The 24,094-nt window shown below is 43.0% G+C and overlaps 1 protein-coding gene across 2 annotated transcripts; it reads right to left on the reverse strand.

Moving 5' to 3' along the window:
• Positions 1-3,508: 3,508 nt before the first annotated feature.
• On the reverse strand, positions 3,509-23,154 carry SPG21 (SPG21 abhydrolase domain containing, maspardin). Of its 2 annotated transcripts, none has more exons than XM_032417698.1 (9): positions 22,954-23,154; positions 19,282-19,368; positions 16,471-16,632; positions 13,147-13,227; positions 11,657-11,802; positions 8,318-8,426; positions 7,416-7,523; positions 5,238-5,378; positions 3,509-4,200 (listed from the first exon to the last, which is right to left on the reverse strand). In XM_032417698.1, exons 2-9 carry the CDS (start codon positions 19,342-19,344, stop codon positions 4,084-4,086), a joined length of 927 nt encoding a protein of 308 aa, XP_032273589.1. In that variant the 5' UTR covers positions 19,345-19,368; positions 22,954-23,154; the 3' UTR covers positions 3,509-4,083. The 2 variants fall into 2 exon arrangements, with proteins under 2 accessions (XP_032273589.1, XP_032273590.1); XM_032417699.1 differs by lacking the exon at positions 22,954-23,154 and adding an exon at positions 22,105-22,604 and having other exon boundaries at positions 4,084-4,200.
• Between the last annotated feature and the right edge of the window lie 940 nt (positions 23,155-24,094).

Genomic DNA, 24,094 nt, shown 5'->3' on the forward strand with positions numbered 1-24,094 from the left:
TGGGGCGCCTGGGTGGCTCAGTCATTAAGCGTCTGCCTTCGGCTCAGGTCATGATCCCAGGGTCCTGGGATCGAGCCCCGCATCGGGCTCCCTGCTCGGCGGGAAGCCTGCTTCTCCCTCTCCCACTCCCCCTGCTTGTGTTCCCTCTCTCGCTGTGTCTCTCTCTGTCAAATAAGTAAATAAAATCTTTAAAAAGAAAAAAAAAGTTAAATAGGCATCTGTGGCAAGGGGCAAGCATACTGGGCGGCTCAGCTGGTGTGGAGCTTTGCTTTCGGGTGCTGGGCCAGCACGGGCTGCTCCGGGGCTCGGCTGCCCTGGCAAGAGCGTGGCTCCAGGAAGCTGCGACTCTGGAAGGCTCCCCGTGGTTTCACAGATGTGGTGGCTATCCGCGCAGGATAATAGCCTGGAAGTTCTGCCCCCAAGCTCTAATTTGAGCTCTCCCGCATGTGGCACAGCTCTCTGTGGCCAGTTGAGGAGCCCACGTCTTAGAAAAACTCCCTACAGAGTTACCTGCTGGGCCTGAGTCCTGGGAGGCGGACAGAATAAAAGCTGTTGGAGCTGAAAGGGGCTTCAGCCGTCACACAGGGCCGGGGGGAGCTGACGGCGCTGCAGTCCTCTGAAAGGCAGCTGCCATTCTGTCTGCCCAAATGACAAATGCATTTGCCCTCTGACCCAGCAATCCCACCAGGAGGAATTTATCCTGCAGATAAACCTGCAAACGCCACACTAATACGAATGCAAATAAATGTAGCAGAAACCGTGTCGTGCAGAGGGGTGCGCGAGAACTCTGTGCTATCTGCTCAGAGGTTTGTTTTTTTTTTTTAACTGTTCCTATTAATGATTTTTAGAAACCACCTAGAACTTATGAAAAGAAAGAAAAGGAGGCTTTGAAACGAACCTGTTTTACAGGCAGTAACCTGTAGGTAGGCCTGAGGCCTCAGCGTTCACAGCCAGATTCAGACCCCCAGTGCAGCACGCGGACCTCCGTGCCCTTTCTCTGCATATGCTGTGGTTTTGTGTTTTGTGTTTTTCGTTTTCTTAAGTAGGCTCCATGCCCAGAGTGGGGCTTGAAGTCATGACCCTGAGATCAAGACCTGGGCTGAGATCAAGAGTCGGACGCTCAACTGACTGAGCCACCCAGGCGCCCCTGCATGTGCTTTGTGGAGGGGGGGGGAAACTTCTCTTCCATTTATTCCATTTAGGAAATGTATTTTGTACCACATGGGACTTAGACCATTTATTTGGATGAATTCTGCAAAGTAAATTTTGTATTTTTTTTGAGACAAAAAAAGCAAGTTCTTAAATAAAATTGAAATGTTGAAATTCATCTTTCGCATTCAATATTTGTTTCGTTTGGGAGACGTGTGGCAAAATTTCAAGTCAGACAAGCTGTTGTGGATTGGTTCTGTGTAACCGTACCACTCAACTCACCATGGCCAGTCCGTATTTCCTGAGTGTCTTCTGTGCCAGGCAGTCTGCTGGGAGCCGGGGTACAGAGCTGAGTAGCCACAGTTCCTGCCCTCTGGGAGCTTGTGATATTGGGGGGCGGAGGAACTGGGACACCAATAAGGTACTGTCATGTGGTTGGTGCTAGGATGGGTGTGTACAGAGAACTGTGGGATTTGTTCTTCGTTGGGGAAGGGAAGGAGGAAGGGAAAGAGGAAGGGAAGGAAGGTCTGAGAAGCTCAGAGAGAAGACAGAAGTGGGGAAAGCACATTCCAAGCAAAAAGCACAGTCTGTGCAATGCACAGTGGTGTGGAGATGGATCTGTTTGGGGAATGGTGTGATTGGAACACAGGAAGCATGCAAGGAGGAGGAGAGATGAGCTGGAGGGGCAGGAGGGCCTCGCTCTTTCAGCCTCCGATGAGACTATTCCAACGGGCACTCCTAGCTCCAGAGCCCGCTACGTGGTCCGCTGGTGCTTGGTCAGGCCTGTCATAGCTCAGCTTCTCCCATGCCCAATCGGCTTCCTTCCACAACCTCTTTCCTTTGATCCTAAATAACCACCTTGCTCCCAAAGTTTCATCTCGGTACCTGCTTCAGCCTGAGATGTGGGGATGGGGGTGGGGTCCAAGATGGCTGAGTTTCTAGCCGAGGAATCTGGGGAACAGTGATCCTGGGAACAGAGATGACGGTTTAGGAGAGAAGGGGCAGGTTTGGGCAGTGGGGACATAGGTGTGCTTGTAGAAGGCTGGCCTGATAGGCCTGTTAGGCATTCAAGGGCAGCTGAAAAATCAGTCGGGGCTGGAAATGGCAGTCATCGGGGCATAGAGCCAGGGAGTAGTTCAAGCTGTCAGGGGGAAGTGGCTCACACAGGGAGAATATGAAGAGAAAGCAGAGGGCAGTCCCACAGTCCATTGCTGTGCCAGGTGAAGAAGGGGCTGCTGACCACGTGCAGCCTGGCCCAGCCCACAGGAGCTCCCCATTGGTTGGGAAGTAGCCTCAGATGCTAACAGTTAAAAACATTAAGCTCTACCTTCACGGCTTCCAGGTGTTTCCATAACTCCCGACTGTTCTTGAGGCACAAGGCAGTCAGAACAGACACTGGCCTATGTGGAAAGACCACTGCTGCTTTTAGGGATGGTCAGACTCAAGTTGGCATCCCAGCTCCGCCCTTCCCCTCTTGGCCGCTCCCAGCCTCCATGACCTCCGCTGTAAAATCAGCTTAATCAGGGCTGTGGTGGGGATGAAATCGGAAAGAGCATGGCTAACTCAATGTTCTGAAAACTTAAAGGGAAAGAAGCATTGATGCTGATTTTTTGGTCTAAATTGTACCTCAGAGAAACCAAATAGTTGGTGAGGGGAAGACTTAAAAAAAAAAAAAAAATCAGAGAACTCTAGTTAATAAATGGAATGATAAAAATTAGAGTTATTGTCACTGCTCTGCACCCTCTAAGGACACAGTGCATCTGTGCAGAGATCAGCACTGGCTGGATCTGGCTGACAGGGCCTGACCCCACCCAGCCATCTTCATGATTCAGGGACAACCAGATGTTACGTGCCTCCCGAGCTGACACAGTGGGAAGCACACAGCTCTGCCTATGAAGTGTTCCCACCCAAAAGACTGAATTTGAACCTGACTGACCTCCAGATGTAACTACCAGTTTATGGGAAATACCAGGGACATAGAAACAAGTTAAAGGACACTGTGAGGCTGCAATCAGCCAAATCCAGACTGTGGGGAATTCTGTAGAGCAAATGAGCCTGTTTCTTCAACAAATTAATGGCAAGAAAAAAAAAATAGGAATTTACAGTTTAAAAGAGATTTAAGAGAGATTCCCACTGAGGGGGAGACAAGAAGGTATGAAAAGTGCCTGGCACATACTAACAGCTCAATAAATAAGAGCTACTGTTACTTTACAAGGAGCAAACTGCACTTTAGTGAGATTAAGTAACTTACCTAATGTCACAAAGAATTGGCCAACGACACCATGGTCTGCTTCTCAGAAAGTCCTATGTCTATGTAGCCCAGTTGGGCAACTACAATAATCACCAAAGCCACTCACTGAAATTGAATTTTTATTCCAAATGACTGTAATGGCTAGAAAGACAACAGATAAAACTGAAAATGATCTGCTTACCCGGAAATTAGAAGTAGTTGATTTTGCAGGAGAGCAAATGGTGGTGTGACAGACAGCCTTGGCACTTGGTAACAGTTACAACCAAGAAAGCATAAACATAACCAATGTCCTTCTGATACACAATCTGGATGTGCAGCATTTACAGCAAATAACGTAACAAGAAAGAAAGGAGGAAAGAAAAGGAAAAAAAAAAACCCCACAAAATCCCAAACCTCAGAAATCAACATTCTCTTAAGAACACAGTGGTGAGAAGACTTTTGGTAGCAAAATTTTCACAATTCTTAAAATGGGAGTCTTCAAAAGTACTTCCTCAAATTCGAAAGCTAAAAAAAAACCGAAGGGGGAACAGTTACACTGGTTCAGAAGAGCTGCCGCCTGTCACAGAGATGACAATCAGTCCTACTTCCAAACACAGTGATAACCGGTGAACCCGACAACGGAGCAGAGGGGCCGCCGGGCGGGCGCTCACGCTGCTGACTGGACAAGAACTCTCTGGCCTCAGCTACTGCTCCTCCTGACTGATGCTGAGGCTGCCTTTCTGCACCTCCAGTTCCTCAGCGCTGACCATCGACGGGTCAATGGCCGCGTATTTGGTTCCATGGAATTGTAGCAAGTGGATCTGCAGAAACACAGAGTCGTTATTTTAAATGCCACGACAGCATATAAATGTTTTATACTTCTAAAATTACAGAGTAACACAGACTGATTAGAGAAAAACTGGAAAACACAGGAAAGTCAAAGAAGTATTTTGAAAAACCACAATTTGGGATCTTTGCTCCCTATTTACTGCGTGACAGGTCTCTCCAAGTTCGTACAAACTCTTCATGAACATCTTAAAGGGTGGCATGCTGCTCTGTGAGTAGGTGTTTACCCTCCCGCTTTGCTGCTGCGACTCAGGTCCTTCCCATCCTCTGCGGTTCTGAGTGAGACCATGATGACTGTCTCCCTGCATCACGTTTTTTTGAATTTAGGGTCCTCTCCTTAGGATCACTGCCACAAATGGATGGCAGGACCAAAGGACGTGACTGGTTTTTGAAGCTCTTGATACTTCTTGCCAAACTGCCAAAGCAACAATTTCTCACTGCTATTTTAATATCCATTTGGGTAGAGGATGAAGTGGCAGTTTTTGTTAGTTTTTGCGTGTGTGTGTGCTTTTTTTTTTTTTTTTTAAGTTTTATTTATTTAAGTAATCTCTATACCCGACATGGGCTCGAACTCACAACCCCGAGATCGGGAGTTGCATGCTCTTCTGACCGAGCCAGCCAGGTGCCTGCCCCTGCGTGTGTTTTTTAATGCATTAAAAATGGATCAGAAGTTGCTTCATGAAGGTGTCCTGCTCTGATTGAATTCACTGTATCCAGGAGGCAAGGTCACATCACAGGACGTGGCTACTTCAGTATGTTCGGGTGCGGGCCTGCTGTTCTTAGAAAAGAGATGGTAGGCACAGAGTCACTTGACTGTCTCTAATATACCCACTTGAATTCTGCTATAAATTATTAACGTAAACCATCTTTTTCAAGTGAATGCCTCATTCCTACAGAGAATTCTGTAGTTCTCTTATTCCACCACCAAAAAAAAAAAAAAAAAAAAGAAGCTTTATGTTTCAAACCGTACACTTCGGGTTCAAAGTGCTCTGGCTTCCAAGCTGGGACTTACCTGTACATAAAGATTCACCTCTGCACTTCTGCACAGGTATGGGAAATTGCCTCCTGTTTTAAGGTGAGCCCTCCGGGCATTAGGATACAGTTTGTACATTTCTTCTTTAGCTTCAGTTGAAAGTGCACTCTGGTCAAATACCTTTAAAAAAAACACAAAGCTGAAGCCTACCGGTATTTTAATCTGTTCTTTGCACATTGTAGAAAGTGCCTCCCAAAGCATTTCTTGCTTGTGAAGAGACACCGCTGAGCCCCTGGCCGGCCTGGGCCATCTCCTGCTCATCCTGGTGACTTCTAACTCCAACATAAGCTACGGATTTTGTTGTCAAATGTCTCTTGCATTCACTAGGGGAAAAAGTCTATCATGAATTTTTTCTCCTCAAACATAGCTAACTAAATTAAAAGAATATTAATAATGAATGCCAATTAATTTCAAAAAAAAATCACTGAAATCCCAAAAGAACTTTTATTTATTTATTTTTTTACATTTTATTATTACTTAAAAACAGTTACATAAGTGGTATATGCTCAGTGAAAAAAAAAAATCCAAAAAAAACTTTTCAAGAGTATAAGAAAAAGTCCAGATCCTTTCCTGGGGGAGCCACTGTTAGCAGTTTGGAGTATGTAATTCTAGACATCTTTTAATGCCCATATAAACTTATGTTTGCACACATACAAACAAGTTTACAAAAAGTAATTTTTAAAATGAAGCACACACACACAAAACGCATCTCCAACGTGCTAAAGCTTATACACAGTTTTCAGCGACCATGTACCCAAGTGGTGAGCTCAGCTTTGAAAGATGGGCAAGCAGTGCAAATGCACTGTGAGGACCAAATATTTTACCAGGAGCACTGAAAAGCTCGTTCTGTGTCATGGTAAATGTCGAAATGTAGAGATTACAGTGGAGAATGAGAAGTTATTATTTACGTGCTTGTAATGGATAATTTCCTGACAAAAATCAATTCTTAAAAATATGTTGATTTTAGCAATACATCCATTTATGAGGCAAAATAGTTAGATGATTTAAAAAAATAAGCCAAAACCACAATGAAATACCACTGTGCATCCATTAGAATGGCCATCGTCAACAAACAGGAAATAACAAGTGTTGGGGAGGATACGGAATGACTGGAACCCTCGGGCACTGCTGGTGGGAATGTAAAATGGTATAGCCGCTGTGGAAGATGCTATCTGGTTCTGCAAAAAGTCAAACACAGAATCACCATATGGCTCGGCAATTTCCCTTCTAGGTATGGACCCAAAAGAAGTGAAAGTGGATACTCAAACAGGTATCTGTACACCAATACTCAGAGCAGAATGATTCATAATAGCCAAAAGGTGGAATAAGCCAAATGCCCATCAACAGATGACTGGATAAATAAAATGTGGTATGCACTATAACAGAATATCAGTCAGCCTTTAATACATGCTACAACATGAATAAACTTTGAAGACATTCTGCTAAGTGAAATAAGCCAGACACAGACGTACAAATATTATGGGATTCCACTGACATGAGGTGCATAGAATAGTCGAATACATGGAGACAGAAAGTATAATGTTGGTCACCAGGGTCTGGGAGGAGGAGGGACTGGTGAGCTAATGTTTAATGGGTACAGAGTTTCAGGTTGGGATGATGGAAAGTTCTGGAAATGGATGGTGGTGACAGTTTCACAACATTGTAAATGTACTTCATGCCACTGAGCTGTACACTGAAATATGGTTAAAATGGTAAATTTCGTTATGTGTATTTTACCACAACTCAAAAATATAAGCAGCAAGCTTCTGTGCTAATTAGACTTTATGGAATTCTTGATTCTCTGCCCCCCGTGAGGCAATTTTTCTTTGCTGCACAGATGTGTAATAGCTAAAGTGCAATCTCTGGTGATGACAATAGCAAAAATACATCAAAATGGATGAGGACTACCATGTTTGTTTATGTTTATTCTGATTTCAATGGTGTTATTCCTACCAGGGAAAATATGGGACAAGCAATAAACTGATCGTTTTAGAACTGAAAAAGCTGGCGGGGGGAGCAGTTGTAAAAAAAAAAAAAAAGAAATCCAAGGCAGCATTTGAAGAGGCGCACTGAAAAATTTTATAATAATTATGAGGAAGCTCTTGAAATATACATTTAAAAAGGTAAAGCATCTATTTTACTTAAAAGGAAGCTTACATCCATAATGGTCACAGGGATGTCCCGAATCTTATGAGGTTCCACGTAAGAATTTTGACAATTCAGGGTAAGTCTTGAAGCCAGTTCACTCTGACCCAAACTTTCCAGCTGCAGGAAAAAACAAAGGCAAAGTTTATGAATTCATTTTGTGCCTCACATTTATATTAAATCCACAGATAATATCTGCACTTATAAAAGTGGCATGTGTGGTGGGCCAGATCACCAGTGAGGAAATACAATGTATCTGAGAGCCCAGCACTGGGCCTCCCAGCTGGTGGCGTTGTTCTATTCTGGGGCATTCAATAGCCCTCACCCTGAACTGCCTCTTCAACCAGGTGCCTGTGGGCAGCAAGCCACTTCCCAAAGCCCCACAGTGACAGATCAACATTTTAAGAGATTTTGGAGCTGAAAGAGACCTCAAAAAAATCACCTAGTCCCATAGCCCCTAAATGTAAGTCTGCAGACCTGCTACTTCAGACTCCCCTCGGGGAGGAGGAGGGGGAAGTCTGTAGAGTAAAAATACAAATACCCATACCCAATGCCCAGGGATTCCAGTTCAATGAGCTGGTGAGGGCTTGGAATCCGTATTTTTTTTTTTTTTAATGTAGGCTCTGCTTCCAACGTGGGGCTTGAACTCATGACCCCGAGATTAAGAGTCATACGTTCTACCAGCTGAGCCAGCCAGGTGTTCCTGGAATCTGTATTTTTAAAAGCTCCCCACAAGTGATTCTGATGAATTACTTACCAGCAGTAACATCTGTTGGGCATATTAAAGTAAATATGGAAACATCTTAACAAACATCTCTAATACATACTCAATGAGACAGATATATCATCAGGAACCAAGGAGACATGAAAATTCCTAGTACAAGGTGTCCCCATTCCAATGCCATGATCCTTACCCTGTCCACCATAAAATCAATAGCATCAGCCATCATAGGGTCCACTGGGCCAGATGAAAAGTTTCCGAGAACAATTTTTTTGAGCATAAATGATGGCATCAGCCAAAAGCTGTAAAACAAAGACCTGATCATTTAAATCTGTAAGACTACACAAAAATAGCGAATATTCATTTGATACTGAAGCTTTGTATTAGCTGGTACTTAGGATCTAAAGATAAAAAGACCTAGTCTTTCTTTCAAAAAGCTGTTCTTGAAGCATCTTATTTTTATATATATTTTCCCATGCTCCCAAAGAGTTATGGTTTAATATGATTAATGTTTTATTTGAGAATTTAGAATAATTATAAAGCAGTATTTCAAATATCTTTACCAAGGTAGACATTTTGATAATTCTAAGATTTTTTTTTTTTTTAACTAATTGGCCTTATTTCCTTTTTTTTTTTTTAATTTTATTTATTTATTTATTTGACAGAGAGACACAGCGAGAGAGGGAACACAAGCAGGGGGAGTGGGAGAGGGAGAAGCAGGCTTCCCGCTGAGCAGGGAGCCCGATGCGGGGCTCGATCCCAGGACCCTGGGATCATGACCTGAGCCGAAGGCAGACGCTTAACGACTGAGCCACCCAGGCACCCCAATTGGCTTCTATTTCCTTTAGAAAACTGAAAACTTGGGGCACCTGTATGGCTCAGTCAGTTAAGTGGCCAGCTCTTGATTTTGGCTCAGGTGACGATCTCAGGGTTGTGGGATCCAGCCCCGCCTTGGGCTCTGTGCTCAGCAGGGAGTCTGCTGGAGATTCTCCCTCTCCCTCTCCCCCTCCCCGCCCTCTAAAATAAGTAAATAAATCTTAAAAAAAAAAAAAGAAAGAAAACTGAAAACTTAAGATGTTGTCAACCTTCAGGTTTATATCACCTTTGAATGACTGATATTTCAAAACAGCAAAATGAAAGAGTTATCGTACGTCCCGAAGTTTGCTACTAGTAGATTCAACTGGGCTAATTCAAAGCAATTCAATCTATGAATTTCTATATGTGATTTTTAGTTGGTATTTATTCCATTAATTACAAATGTTGAGAGCCATTATGTAGGGTAAAAACTACTTTCTCTAAACCTCTGCTGAAAATGACTTCTAAAAGGAGCAGACTACCTTCTGATGCGTGTTCTCCACGGAATGCTTGTTGGAAGTTGAGCTTCCCTCACAAGGCCAGCTGGTCACCTTTCATTACTTTTCTCCATCCCGCCCCCTACAGCTTCCCTGTCTTCTCAAGGCGCTGCTGCCGAGTACCTTCTGCAGCCAATAGGCAGACCCTGCCGGCTTCGCCTGCCCCTGCCGCCTCAGTGTGTGGCGTGCAGCAAGCACTCAGATACCTGGCAAAATGCAGCTCACATGCAGGAGGAGCACAAAGTAGGGGCAGTCTTGGCTTCTGACAATTAAAACAACATTAAAATCATCAAAAATAATCAATGAGCTTTAGTGCCTTGTCTGGACATGAACTATTTGTAGCTAATGTATTGTTGCACAATTGCTCAGCAAACTACTGAGATAACATCAGGAGAAGCGTTTAAAAAGAACAGAGTACAATTTTTTTTTTTTTTTAAGTAAGCTATACGCCCAATGTGGGGCTCAAACTCATGACCCAGAAATAAAGAGTCGCACGGTTTATCAAATGAGCCAGCCAAGTGCCCCTACAATTTTAAAGAGATGTGAAAACCATGGAAACAATGTTTACCTATAGCATTCTGTGAAAATCAACTTGATCATACAGGTATGTTTACTCATGTTTACCATGTTTTAGGGTAGGGCCTAGCCTCGCTAGCAATGAAAGAAACCACATTAAGTCAGCTTTAAGGTACTATTAGATACTGATTGAACTACTTAAAATGGTATCTTCAATGAGAGGATGGCTCAAAGGAAACAAGCACCCCACTGGCTGCCCCACAGAGCGTTCCACCATTTCCATCATTCTGGAAGCTGACTACTGTTAACGTGTCATGATGTGCAAAACGTCTGCTGACAGACTAAATGTTCTATTCCCTCTATTTTTGGAGCCACATCTCAAGGAAATAACCCAGAAAGGGAAGGAAAAAAAGTAATTTGTACAAAGATTTACAGTAGAACATGATGAAAAATTGGGGGAAGCCAAATGCCCAAAGAAACTGTGACAATCAATAGATAGCACTGTTTACACAAAATAGTAAGTGGAACAAGCAGAACTCTGTATTAGTTATACAGGCACTGAAGAGAAACTGTAAGAGCATGACTACCTTAAACAAAGCTAAACAATAATTCAGAGTAATAGAAATAGCTGAATTCAGAGTTCATTCCATTCTTTTCTTTTGCAAAGGTGATTGTTTCTAATGTTATTTATAAAGATTTATCTATTTATTTGAGAGAGAGAGAGAACGAGTGAGAGGGGCAGAGGCAGAGGGATAAAGAATCTCAAGCAGACACCACGCTGAGCACAGAGCCCGAAGCAGGGCTTGATCTCACAATCCTGGGATCATGACCTGAGCCAAAATCAACAGTTGGGGGACACCTGGGTGGCTCAGTCGTTAAGTGTCTGCCTTCGGCTCAGGTCATGATCCCAGGGTCCTAGGATCGAGCCCCGCATCGGGCTCCCTGCTCACCGGGAAGCCTGCTTCTCCCTCCCCAACTCCCCCTGCTTGTGTTCCCTCTATTGCTGTGTCTCTCTCTGTCAAATAAATAAAAACAAACAAACAAACCAAGAGGTGGAAGCTCAACTGACTGCACCACCCACACCACCCAGGTGCCTCTGATTGTTTCTTTTTTTTTTTTAAGACTTTATTTATTTATTCATGAGAGACAGAGAAAGAGGCAGAGGCAGAGGGAGAAGCAGGCTCCCTGCTGAGCAGGGAGCCGGATGCGGGCTGGATCCCAGGACCCTGGGATCATGACCTGAGCCGAAGGCAGACGCTTAACCACCTGAGCCACCCAGGCACCCTGATTGTTTCTAATTTTTTTTTTTAAAGATTTTATTTATTTGACAGAGAGATAGAGAGAGAGAACAAGTAGACAGAGAGGCAGGCAGAGGGAGAGGGAGAAGCAGGCTCCCCGCCAAGCAGGGAGCCCGATGCGGGTCTCAATCCCAGGACCCTGGGATCATGACCTGAGCCGAAGGCAGCCACTTAACCGATTGAGCCACCCAGGCGCCCCTGATTGTTTCTAATTTTAAAAGCCAGGGTAGTTTCAGAAGATAGAAGCAGATATAACTGCTACCCCCTGCTCCTTAGTGCAACAACAAAAAAAATACCCAAAAGTCAACATTTTAAAAATTCCACAGAGCAAAAATCATAATTTTGGCCAAATGTTTACATTCTTACCTGTTTGCAGTCCAAGTTTGGTTGAAGATAGAGGTGTCACTGAAGGAATTGCAGAGGATGAGGGAATGGACTCTGGGAGATTTGTGTGTATACTCAGCAAATTTCTGAGCCAAAAAGCCTCCCAAAGAAGCCCCAAAAAGATGAACCTAATTGCAAACAAACACAAGAAGGATACTAAAATAATCAATCCTGAACATAAATACCCCCCAAAAAAGTTGTTTTAGTTATCACCAACCACAGAATATAATGTCATCACTAGTCATTAGATGAAATATCTACAGCAGTTCAACATACAGGAAATATTGTAATTAAATACAATTTATATACATCCTGTCAAGAAAACAATTTGTGTATACAAATACAAGTTAAAAAAAAATATTATCAGGGCGCCTAGGTGGCTCAGTTGGTAAGCATCTGCCTTTGGCTCAGGTCATGATCTCAGGGTCCTGGGATCAAGCCCCACACTGGGATCCCTGCTCAGCGGGGAGTCTGCCTTTCCATCTCCCATTTTCCCTGCTTGTGTTCCCTCTCTCTCGGTCTGTCAAATAAATAAATAAAATCTTTAAAAAAAAATATTATCTACAGATTGCACTAGAAAATGAAACCACTTAATTTTTTTTTAAAGAATCTTTTTTTTTTTAAGATTTTATTTATTTATTTGTCAGAGAGAGAGCGAGCACAAGCAGGGGGAACGGCAGGCAGAGGGAGAGGGAGAGGGAGAAGCAGGATCCCCGCTGAACAGGGAGCCGATATGGGGCTTGGTCCCAGGACCCCGGGATCATGACGTGAGCCGAAGGCAGATGCTTAACCAACCGAGCCACCCAAGTGTCCCATAATTTATGTTTAAGAAAACTATGATTTGGTAATTCTACTCCTAGGTACATACGCAAGAGAACCAAAAACATATGTCCACACAAAAACCTGTACATGAATGTTCGGAGCAGTGTTATTTCTAATAGCCAAACAATGGCAACAATCCAAACGTGCATCAACTGACAAATGGCTAAATAAAATGTGGTACACCTACACATGGGATAGTATCAGACCATAAAGAGGAATACGAAGTACTGACACAGGCTACTACTTAGATGATCCATGCAAACATTACACTAAATTAGTCAGTTAGAAAAGATGAATATTGCATGATTCCATTTATATAAAATACCCAGAAAGGGTACATTTACACAGGCAGAAAGTAGAGTAAGTTGCCAAGGCCAGTGGGAGGAAGGGTGAGGAGTGACTGCTAACGAAATGGGGTTTCTTTTTGCGGTGAAAAAAAATGTCCTAAAGTTGACTGTGGTGATGGTTGCACCCATCTGTGAATATATTAAAAACCATACTCACACACTTTAAAAGGGTAAATTGTATGGTATGTAAATTATATCTCAAAAAAACTATCTTTTAAAAAACAAAAGAAAGACAACACCAGCCTTTACAATGTAAATGTTGCCTTAAAATCACATTTAAATAATTAGTTTTAGGGGACTCACTTTATCCAGTTGTAAATGGTCTAAAAGTTTTCTGAATCCGTCACAGAATTCGAGATGGTCCCAATAAACTGGATACTGCAACTGAAATAATAACAATAACAATATATATATGAAAAATTTAGGACTCCCATAATAGCATTTCTCATTTGCTCAAGCTCTGCTCCTTATTCAAACTATGTGAAAATAAGCTCTCACCTTCTTCTAAACTTTCAAATTCACATTTTACCTAACAGACCAATTTAAGAAAAGAATAGCACACTAGTGATATTATGTGAATAACAATTTCAATTCACATCTATTTCCTTTCCAAATAGCTAAGAAACTCTGAGGTTCATGGATGAATAGGGCCGAACCCTTCCAAGTAAAGAAATACTGTTTGCCCTTAAATCCAACTTAATTATAAACTATGGCTCTAAATAAAATTCTGTCTAGGGAGAATTCCCTCTCTTTTTGGCAGTATGACTTGAAGGGAGTGTTCAATAAAATTGTTCCTCTTTTTTAATTGACTTAGTAGTCATTCTATCTGATTTCTTGTACTTTTATTTGTGACCAAAAAAGTATGGTGCTTGACCCTAAGTAGCCTATGAATGCTGATGAGGAGGAGGAAAAGAAACACAAGTCACTAACTCCTTTTGAGGGGATTCTAGCTTGTCACCTAAGAATTCCCCTCTCTTTAATAATAAGTAAAAGCTGCCTGACAGGCTGGTTGTTTTAAGCACTTAGATTCATTTTGTCATTAACAAATCGCTGGAATAGATACTGCCATGTATATAATAGGATAATTTTAGATTTGATGTAATTATGTTACTTTTACTATTAAAAATTTCATTTGTGGATAAGATTCCACTATTCTGACAGGATGGAGAACAACAGCCTCTCCCTAGCAGAAAATTTGAGAATTTGAATCAGATGATAGAAAAGAAAGAAGATGCTATATTTTTCAATTTTATTTTAAATTTATTTTTTATTTAAGATTTTTTTTATATTTATTTGACACAGAGAGAGCACAAGCAGGGGGAAAAGCATGCAGAGGGAGAGGGAGAAGCAGACTCCCCAGTCAATGTGGAGCACGGAGCCCCATACCCATATGGGGCTCGATCCCAGGACTCACAGATCATGACCTGAGCCAAAGACAGATGCTTAGCGACTGAGCCACCCAGGTGCCCCAAGAAGATATTTTTATGAAGCCTTTAATTTATAGATATCTATGCCCTAGATAGGTGATAAAATTGTATACCACTTAACACACAGACACACACACATACATATACAACTGAGTACAAGTAAAACTGGAAATCTGAATAAGATCAGTGGATTGTATTAATATGAATACCCTGGTTATGATATCCTAATATAGTTTTGTAAAATGTTACCATTGGGAGAAACTGGGCAAAGAATAAAAGGGATATCTCTGTATTATTTTTTGACAACTGCATGTGAATCTATAGTTATCGCAATAAAAATTTAAATGAGAAAAGGGGCCTATGCCTTTTAACTGTGAGATACTAACAAGTATCTAATAAGTTTTAAAATTTCATGGAGTTAGGCGCATAAGGACAAAATAACTTTGAAGACACTATTGGCCTTTTCTATTTTATTTCATTTTTTAAATTTCTTTTTAAGATTATTTATTTCTTTGAGAGAGAGTGAGCACAAGTAGGGGAAGAGGCAGAGGGAGAGGGAGAAGCAGACTCCCTGCTGAGCTGAGAGGCCAACATGGGGCTCGATCCTGGGACTACAACCTGAGCTGAAAGGCAGATGCTTAACCATCTGAGCCACCCAGGCGCCCTTCATTTTTTTAAAGATTTTATTTTTAAGTAATCTCTACACCCAGCATGGGGCTCAACCCACAACCCCGAGATCAAGAGTCACACGCTCCACTGACTGAGCCAGCCAGGCACACCTGGCCTTTTCTTTATTCATTCTCTAGCTAATGAAATTAGGAAATCCCACGTCAAGAAGCTTGAGGGCAAGAAGAATTTCCATCCCGAAGGCCAAGCCATCATGACCTTCCAGTTTGGAGTAATAAGCACAGTCAGCTTCAGACGGTGCTCTCAAGTGGGAGAGACGCCTGTGGTCGGTCTCCTGTGCCCGGCTGATCAACAGCGGCCACCAGGAAAGGTACTATCGTGTCCTAGGCTGCAGAGGACTGGGATGAGTGTGCTTGCCATTTTGCTCTCCCGAAATGCTGTCCATCAAGAGGAATTTATAAATACCCAGAACAAGGCAGGATTATGTTGCAGAGACTCAAGACACACCATGAGGAATGATGAAAGAATGTGGAGAATTTTGCCAGAGAAGAAAAGACCTTGGGGGAAGGCAGCAGGCGGTGCTGATCATAACTAGTTTTCTCCAAAGGGCTGTCAGGAGGAAGAACTGGGATTTGTTTTGTGTGGCCCTAGTTGGTGGTAAACCCAGCAGAATTCTCAGTTACCTTCCAAGAGAAGAGAGCTGGTCCGAGTTTTCTCTCCTTCAGACAGTAAATAAAATAGTAACAGCAATACTCCCACAGGGAGACCTGTTTAGGTGTTACTATTCCAGCTTCCAGAAACAACTGCCAGCTCAAAGCCAAAGAGTCTCTCCTTCCTGGGAAGTTAGGAGACCAGCCTTCACTGTTACACAGTCGGAGTATGCCACAAAACTAGTCACAACAGCGCCTTCCTCGCCTACACTGTTCTCCCAGAAGAGACTCGAGAATGATCAACGGGAAACTAGATGTACTTCAAACTCAGTAATAAAATAACAATTAGAAACAAAAAACTTCTTAACCAAGTGCTGAGGGCATGGGCATTATAATTAATAAACCTCATCTCAACTGTTGAAGACTTACATTAAAGCAAGCTTTCAGTCACCTGAGGGTTAGCAGACCCCTTTGCTGTGTAAATAGTGCACGTTCAGCTCCCCTGGAGGCATCGGAGTAATGAACTAGGAAGGGAAATGGAGTCAGAAGACTCAGGCCTGTTCTCCGTCCACCACCTCGTGGCCATGACCCGCCACGATCCCCCAAATGGCCTGGACCTCCATTTCCTTATCTGTAAACAAGGCCAATGCTTCCTACTGTTCAGACTTAAATAGAATGTACATAAAAGCGGGGCACAGAGGTTTCCACAGAGGTCTGTCCCCTCTGCTTCTCTGTATGTCCGTGTACTGTGCCGCCCTCCTTCAAAAGGTTTCATTTCACATTTAAAAAAAGGAAAACAGTATCTTCCTTCAATTTAAAAAAAAAAGCCCATTACTATAGTTAATCAGAAACAGAAGCACACACATACAAAAACCCCCACGAAATGTGGACTCGAACTGTCATACTGAATCAATAATACTTACAGCTATAACCCGGTAACCCCATCCAGTCAAAGCCAAAATCTGCCGGAAAAATACATCTGCAGTTCCACTGACAGGGGGAAGAAATATCAGAGGACACCTGATATTTCTGGGGCCTGCATCATACAGCGACCATATTTTACTATCATCATCATCCACGATAATCTGGAGGGAAAGTTGTAAGAAAAAAAATGGAAAACCTTATGGATTTGGTTTTATATTGTTACTTCACACTATAATTTCTCTGACAATTTTAATGCCACTGTCTTGGTTGTGTTACAGGGTACCCTGGGGATCACACCAGACTAGCATGTATAATAAACTGCCTTGGTCTCTTTTTCCCTCTTCAGTGCTAACATATTACACAGAATTGCTTCATACTCTTCCAAAGAGCTGCTTTTTTTTTTTTTTTAAATCAGGTTTTAATTTTCTTTTCCATCCATGATTCTATGAAGCCTATTTTGTTTACCATTAAACAGTAAACTCTGTATAGGGCACCTTATTTCTCCCCCATACTTCTGGCTGTGTGTGTGGAGGAGGCCATCTGCAGAGTCATTCTCCAGCGCTGTCCAGAGGGGAAAGACTCCAGGCTCTCGGACAAACTAGGGAGAGATGGTACCACTCAGGAGATGCTTCTGGAACCTGATCCAGACCACGCCTCTAAGGGGGAGACTTCTGCTAGAGAGGAAGGACGTGGCAGCCGTAGGTGTCCCTGTCCTGAAAGAATGTTTCAAACCAGTCAGGGGTGGGGGTTGGGCACAGGGAAAAACTGGCTTTCTTGGGAAAAGAGAGTAGGTAGCAGGAAGGTCCTCAGAAACCTTCCTGAATTAGTGGTTCTTAACCCAACAGGGGAAAAAAAAAGAGCATTAAATGAGCTGAGACAAGTCAAGTGCTCACCGCTGAGTTTGGCAGGTATTTTGGGTTCAGTGAGTGTTAGATATTAGTATTATTCACTGCATGATCGTTTACTTTTTGTTTTCTTTGGCTGACTTTTTGGTGGGATTTGAAAAAGTACATTAACTGCCTGAACTTTTGCCAGTGCAAATCAATATTTATCCTACTTTTACATTACAAGATTCAAGGCCTCCAGGTTCTATTTTCTGAGAGCTCCTAGCTGGCAGTGCTGTGGGCCCATGGTATCACTGCGGATGGCAACACACTGGGATCATGGGCATCACTGGGAGCAGACAAATGGGGCAAGGTAAAGTCCAGAGGACCCTAACAATTCCCTTTTGGACTTCCCCAGGTCACGGATGATGACGATAATATCTCATACTCACGTTTTTGCCCTTTGTATTTTGCCACTCACAATTTTGCTTTTCATTGTTTTTTGGGGTTGTTTGTTTTTGCTATGATTGTGGTAAAAATCTCTTAATGGCTTTTGACGGTACACACAGTAAATCCCAATCTTGTAGTAATAACATTCATATGAGATAAGATATTCAGATCTCTAAAATTTTCTAGGAAATTATTTCAATAATCCATTTGGAATAAGTTTATCACTTCAATGTTCTCAGAGTTCTCTGAATGGCAAATGTCAAAATTCTATTTGATAATTTTGAAGACACAGTATCTCTTTGATAGTTTAAAATCTAGCACCACAAAATTTCAAGCAAACTTATCATGACTCCGGCACCAGACCTGACCGCTGGAGAAAGTTACATCAATGAAACTACTTGCTGTAACTACTTCTAAGAACATTTCGATAAGTTTGGGTTGTTTTGGGTCTGGTGATCAGCTTGCTGAGAAAGTGAGCCCGTCAAGAGGAGCTCACATGAGTTACTTGAGGAGATGGGACAAGGTAGAGGGACCCCTGGAGCCAATTATCTTTTAGCATGGGCAGTGTTTCCCAGGGAACAAGAAGGAAGGGAGGCTCCTTTTGGTAAGCAGTCAAGTACTTCTGGTTTTGAAGCCAGATTAATTTGATTATAATCCAGATCCTACCAGGCTGTGTGACCTTTAACATGTTAACCTCTCTGGACCTCGGTTTTCTCATTTGTGAAATGGGCATCACTACCCACTTTATTAATCCGTTGGAAGAATTAAATAAGGTATCTGGGGACTTCCTACAACACTGCCAGTTACATAGCAGATATTGTGTGTATACTTGGAGAACTGTATCTCAAATTCTATATGGAGAATAGTTCTGTTATTAATTCAAACCTGCATGGTACTTCCACAGATGTCTACTCTGACAAAATGGTAATAACAGAGACATAGAAGATTTTCAGATCATAGTACTCTCATATTTCTGCAAAGGGATCAGCAAAGATTTTGCTCTGTGGCTTAACTAGCTTTTGTCTAGTGTGATCCCCAAACATTTGCGATGAATTAGGGACTCAGAGTCAACAGTCAAACTTCAATATAAGTGCTTAGGGTTTTGGACATCCCAGGCAAATAAGGTTTCCTGAAAATGACTACCATTGCAAACAGAGGACCTATAACGTGACCCAATGTAAATCTTAAATCCGAGGAACAGGAAAAGGCTTTATAACAGAATCTGACTGCACTTACTATGTAGTTGCTGTTACTGCAAGCTTTCCACTAAACAGAGTACACATATTCCTGCTTGCTTGGATACAGAAAAGCAATTATAAAATAATGAGTATAGTTATACCCACTTTTACTCTTGAATGAGTCTCAAAAGTTGATTGCACTTGACAAAGAAGAGGTGAACTTTATGCTCTGCAACCCACAGTCACGATACTTGGCAATAACCTTTACTCTCAAACACTACTAAGGCGTAACATCTCAGTCACAAACAAAAACAACACAAGATTTTGCAAATAAGAGGTGTAGTAAAACCATACATACCTTTTTAAGGGGAACTGTACTTCTAAACCAGTTATAATCAGGAGAGACTTTAATCTCTCCCATGATTAGCTGAAATGGAGGTTAACCCTGAAATAAAAGCATGTGATGTTTCATGTCAAGAATTCATGTTTACATCAGAACTAAATGTAGAGTCTGGTCTCGCTATACCAACAATACTTTAAACGGTAAAACCAAGGAAATGGACTATTTTACCTCTTAAGTATATACTTAAGCTAGAGAAAACAGTTTGGTGAAATCCTATAGTCATAGAGCAGGAAGGGGCCCTGAGAGATGACGACTCTAACTCCCTTAGTTCCTCCAGATGAAGAATCCAGTCTAGAAAATTTAAATGACTTTCCAGAGATCTCATGGCTATTGCAGAGCTAGGACCAGAGGCAGGGGAGTCTTCTCTGGTATCAGACTGCCTGTCCTAGTTCAATGATTGCAAACTCTGTTGACAGTATCTTAGGAATATCTGTGTTGCAATATCTTACGAATCTATTTTAACAAAGATACAGAATTATAGGAAACAGTCCACACTAGGGGAAGGAGGTAATGTAAGCCTGCCTCCCGATCACTTCACAAAATGCCATAAATCTAACTCTAGTGGAACATAACTTCAGAACTTCACATTTGTTCTTAATGCAAAATACAGGAAAATTTGTTGTTCACCTTGGTGTGATTCAAAGTCATATAACCTCCTCTGAAAGATCTATGATAAAATACCAGAATAGATTTGAAGGCACTGTATCGAGCAACAAAACATGTGTCTTTAGAAAAAATATGTGGTCTTCTGTCGTGAGGTTAGTGACTTCTAGCTTTTATAGCTCTGTGACCTTGGAAAAGTCACTGACCCTCTTTGGGCTTGTTTTCTCATCTATGACTGTTTCACCACTGTATCTCCAAAGCCTAGACCAGTGCTTGGCACAGAGCATGCATTATCCATTGACAAAATGGATGACTATGTCCTAAGAAGACTGGATCAGGCAATCCTAGAGTCCCTTCTGACCCAGCCCTCTAAGAGCTTTGGACTGGCTCGGCATCTCCAATTGAAAGGCTGCCCCTCTTTGCTCAGGCATCTGTGTTATGTCATAATAGGAACCTGAAATTATAGCTCCCTGTTGCAGATTCTTATTGCCAAATGAGGAACTTCCACCCACTGGTTTGGAAGGATTCAAATACTTGCTGTTCATCCTGTCCTCTACCCCCAGGGCAAGTCTGGATTTCCTAATTTGGTGTGGGATGTGTTCAAGACCATAAGACTTAACTCCTGGGCTGACTCTGAACTGTCATTTGGCGGGGGGGGGGGGAAGGAGGGCTTCTTTGGACTGGCCAGGAGCTGGGGACTCTAAACCCAATGAAACTCTTCCTTTTTGGCTCCCCACATCTCCTGTCTTAGAAGTACAGGGAATTCAACAGTCTTTTAACAGTTACCTCTAACCTTAGGGGGTTACTAAACTAAACCCCAAGGAGATGGTAAATGTAGACATCCATTATTAAACTTGATTTACAACCTTGACATTATAATAATGGTCTGTTCTCAAAGCTAGGATGGTAATTTTAGAAAAGTTTGTTAAAATCATAAGTTGTTCTAAAGAGTACCAAGAATATCATTAGCCGTCTTACGCTGAAATCAGTGTGCACAGACATAGTTATAATTCATACTGGAATAAAGAAAATCATTCTCTGCATATCCATTTTCTCTTAACAAACATTAACATGTTAAAAAAAATCTAAGCCATTTGAATCTACTCAGTAGGTTTATAAAACAGTTAAGCTCCTTAAAACCAGACAGTTATCTTCTAGATTTGCCAAACTTGGGATAAATCATTCAGTTTTCGAATCGGCTGCAATGTACAAACCAAACTACCATACAGATCACACACAGGCACACACATTCACTGTCATCCACTTCTTCCCACAGCAATAAGTAGAAAGATGTTCCTTACCACAGTCCTCGGTATTATTCACAACCAACGCAGTTTTATAACATTTTATAACTAATCTCACTGGATGGAAAGATTCCACCCAACTGTGACTAAATTTTTGTAGGGGCAAGTGATTTTAACACTTGTGCTAGTCTAGCAGCACATGAAAGGTAAGATAGACACCAAATGTTGCATCTGACCAACTGACGTTTAAGTAAAAAAAAAAAAAAAGCTCACTGCTGCAAAGGGAAAGCAGCTGTGAGTGGTATGAAAAGGAATTTTGTTCTCCTAGCTCTCTTTCATTCACTAAAGGGGTATACTTTTCCAAGTCACAAGAGGAACATTCTGTAGGGGGCAAAAAAAAAAAAAAAGGTTAACCGAGATTGTGACCAAACTGGTCAGTATTAAATAAGAAAGAATGCGGATCATGAACTCAACACTGATTTGCTCTCTCGCAATTCAATTCTTCACAAAAACAAAAGCACCTGTTCACCGTGAGCTGGTGGGAAAATTTGATCCCACCTTAAGATCAGCCTTAATCTTGCCCAAACAAACCCCTCCTCAGGGAGTGCTTTCGACACGCAGTCCTCTCTGGCCCTTGAGGGTGCTAGACAATAAAATTGCCACTTGTGAGTGTGCACCAAGAATTACATGCACTTTTTCTTCAGGGTTTCGACAGAACCTGCCAGTTTACAAGCAACGAAATCGTCTTTAAAAATGTTTAAGTCACATAATGAGCTTAACTAGTCAGAGGTTTTTGGATCCTTTACCTCAATCTGTAGTTGATCCACATATGGACAATCTGTGATTATTAATACCAGCAATAAGTAACTATTAGAACCTGAGTTTCTAGGCAATGCAAATGGCTTTTTAAATGCAAGTCTCCATAACTCACCACACCAGTAGACAGCTATCCTTTTTTCAGATCTCTTCAGGGAGAGATTTATCCCTCTTTTCTTCAGGAACTTATTCCATTATTGTCTAAACCTCATGGGAGGAAAAGCTGCCTACTTGACATTTCTTCTGTGACACCTCATCTTGTGCTGTCTTGGGATAAAAGCTCTTGGAAATTTGCACACAGATATTAAGTTACTCCTTAGTCTCCAGTCTTTCTGCTAACAGGAGCTGGAACATTGTACGAGGAGACAAAGCAGCAGCATAAATGCAGAATTTATAACTCCCCAGGAAAGCCAGAAGGGGAAAAGCAAAACACTGTAGTCCTGCTACTTTCCTCATCCCTCATTCACAAGGCTCACACCTGGCAATGACAAAGACATTTGTCACTTTCAGGCTGAGGTGCAATCTCAAAAATAGCTAGCTTCTTTCTGCTCAGAGTTCTTAAAAGTTGAACATATTCCTGGGCTGCAGCAGTGTATCCCCAGGACCAGATTACAGCAGTACGCTCTGGTCGAGCGCCCCCGCCCCCACCCCAGATGATCCAAACACAGACCCCACCCTCTCCCAGTCCCACCGTGAAAGCCTCAAAAAGGCAGGGTCACAGGTACACCGACCAACCCATGAACTCAAACTCGACCTCAGACAGACAGACACAGACACACACACACACACACACACACACGGACGTACGATCACGTGCATCGTCACATGGACCAGCTCACTAGGGGCCACACTAACAAAGTCACACCGACGGAGGCAGCTGCGCACACTACATACACACCCACCTGCAAGCCTGTACACATCACACACCCACACCCCGCTTCCCAGGGCCTCGCCCACCCCTCACCTGCCGTGGCCTCCCCCACGTCCCTTTCCCTCCTCCCCAAGGCGGCTCTTCCCTCCAGCAGGGGCGCGGGCCGCGGCGGCGGCTGGGCCCGGGTCACCGCCAGCAGCCGGAGCTCTCAGTACCCGCAGGCGCAGCGGGCTGTGGGGGCGAGCTGGAGGGCGGGCCTCCGAGGGGCGGGGCGCGCGGCCGGGCGAGCCTGGGCCGCCGCGCTCCCTCCTCCCGCACTGTCCGCGCAGTGGGCGCGAGCCTCACGCTTCCGGGTTCGGAGGAGGCGGGGCCACGTTATGAGGAAGGGGCGGGGCTGCGTGCCTTCGGCGGTCACCATGACGACAGGACGAGATGGAGACCAAGGTGAGAGACTGCACCGCTCTCAGTACATCCTGCGGGTTGGGAATCGGCGCCCGCCTTGGAGGTGGCGGCGGGTGCAGGGAAGAGGTCCGAGTTGCCGCTGGGTCAGCTCTAGGTCACCTATTCGATCGGGCATCGAGGGAGAGATTATGCGAGTCAGGGGCGCCTGACTCCTTGGGACCTGCCTCTGCCTTCAGTTTGCGCCCTCCTGGAGGAAGCAGGTGCGGACCGTTTTCTCTCCGCCACGTAAAGCTTTGGGGGACCCCTTTGGGGCTTTGGTGAACAGCGCTTTGTATACTGTCTTTGCTTGGCAAGATTTTTTTTCCTCTTGGCACAACCAAACACGCCCTCCGTAGTCCTCCCCTGTAACACCCCTCACAGCACTTTCCAGACTTGGGCTGACATTCTGAGGGATTTTTGAGAACAGCTCCCACCAAGCCTCCAGCTCCTGCATCACTTTCCCTTAAAGGAATAGAGAATATTAATATATTTATAAACATTCTTCTTAAGCAAAATGTGGCAGAGTTTACTCAGTTTGCTGAAATGCAGTTTGTTGAAAGAATGTATAAGGTTGGATAACATGTAAATCTTGTTTGAAGTCTTTTTGTGATTCTTTTGTGATCCTGCAACAAGGTCCTGTTGAAAGTGTTTCTCCCTGACCTGTTTTAGGGAAAGCTTATACCCTGTGTAAAGCCTTTGGTTTATGCCCTTACCCTGGCAACTGTTTATGGGATTAAGATCAGGGGAAAATCTGAGTAAATTGCATCCTTAGTCATGACCTCTGCCTTCCTGC

Source organism: Phoca vitulina, unplaced genomic scaffold (genome assembly GCF_004348235.1).
Source record: "Phoca vitulina isolate PV1807 unplaced genomic scaffold, GSC_HSeal_1.0 scaffold20, whole genome shotgun sequence".
Classification (NCBI taxonomy): Eukaryota; Metazoa; Chordata; class Mammalia; order Carnivora; family Phocidae; genus Phoca; species Phoca vitulina.

Excerpts from the sequence above, each read along its gene's own strand:
- SPG21 (XM_032417698.1), bottom strand. The coding sequence starts at position 19,344 with ATGGGAGAGATTAAAGTCTCTCCTGATTATAACTGGTTTAGAAGTACA. Across the intron at positions 8,427-11,656 it reads CAAACTTGGACTGCAAACAG|CTTTTGGCTGATGCCATCAT; the intron begins GTAAGAATGTAA and ends TTTGTTTTACAG. Across the intron at positions 4,201-5,237 it reads AGGTGAATCTTTATGTACAG|ATCCACTTGCTACAATTCCA; the intron begins GTAAGTCCCAGC and ends GTGTTTCTGCAG.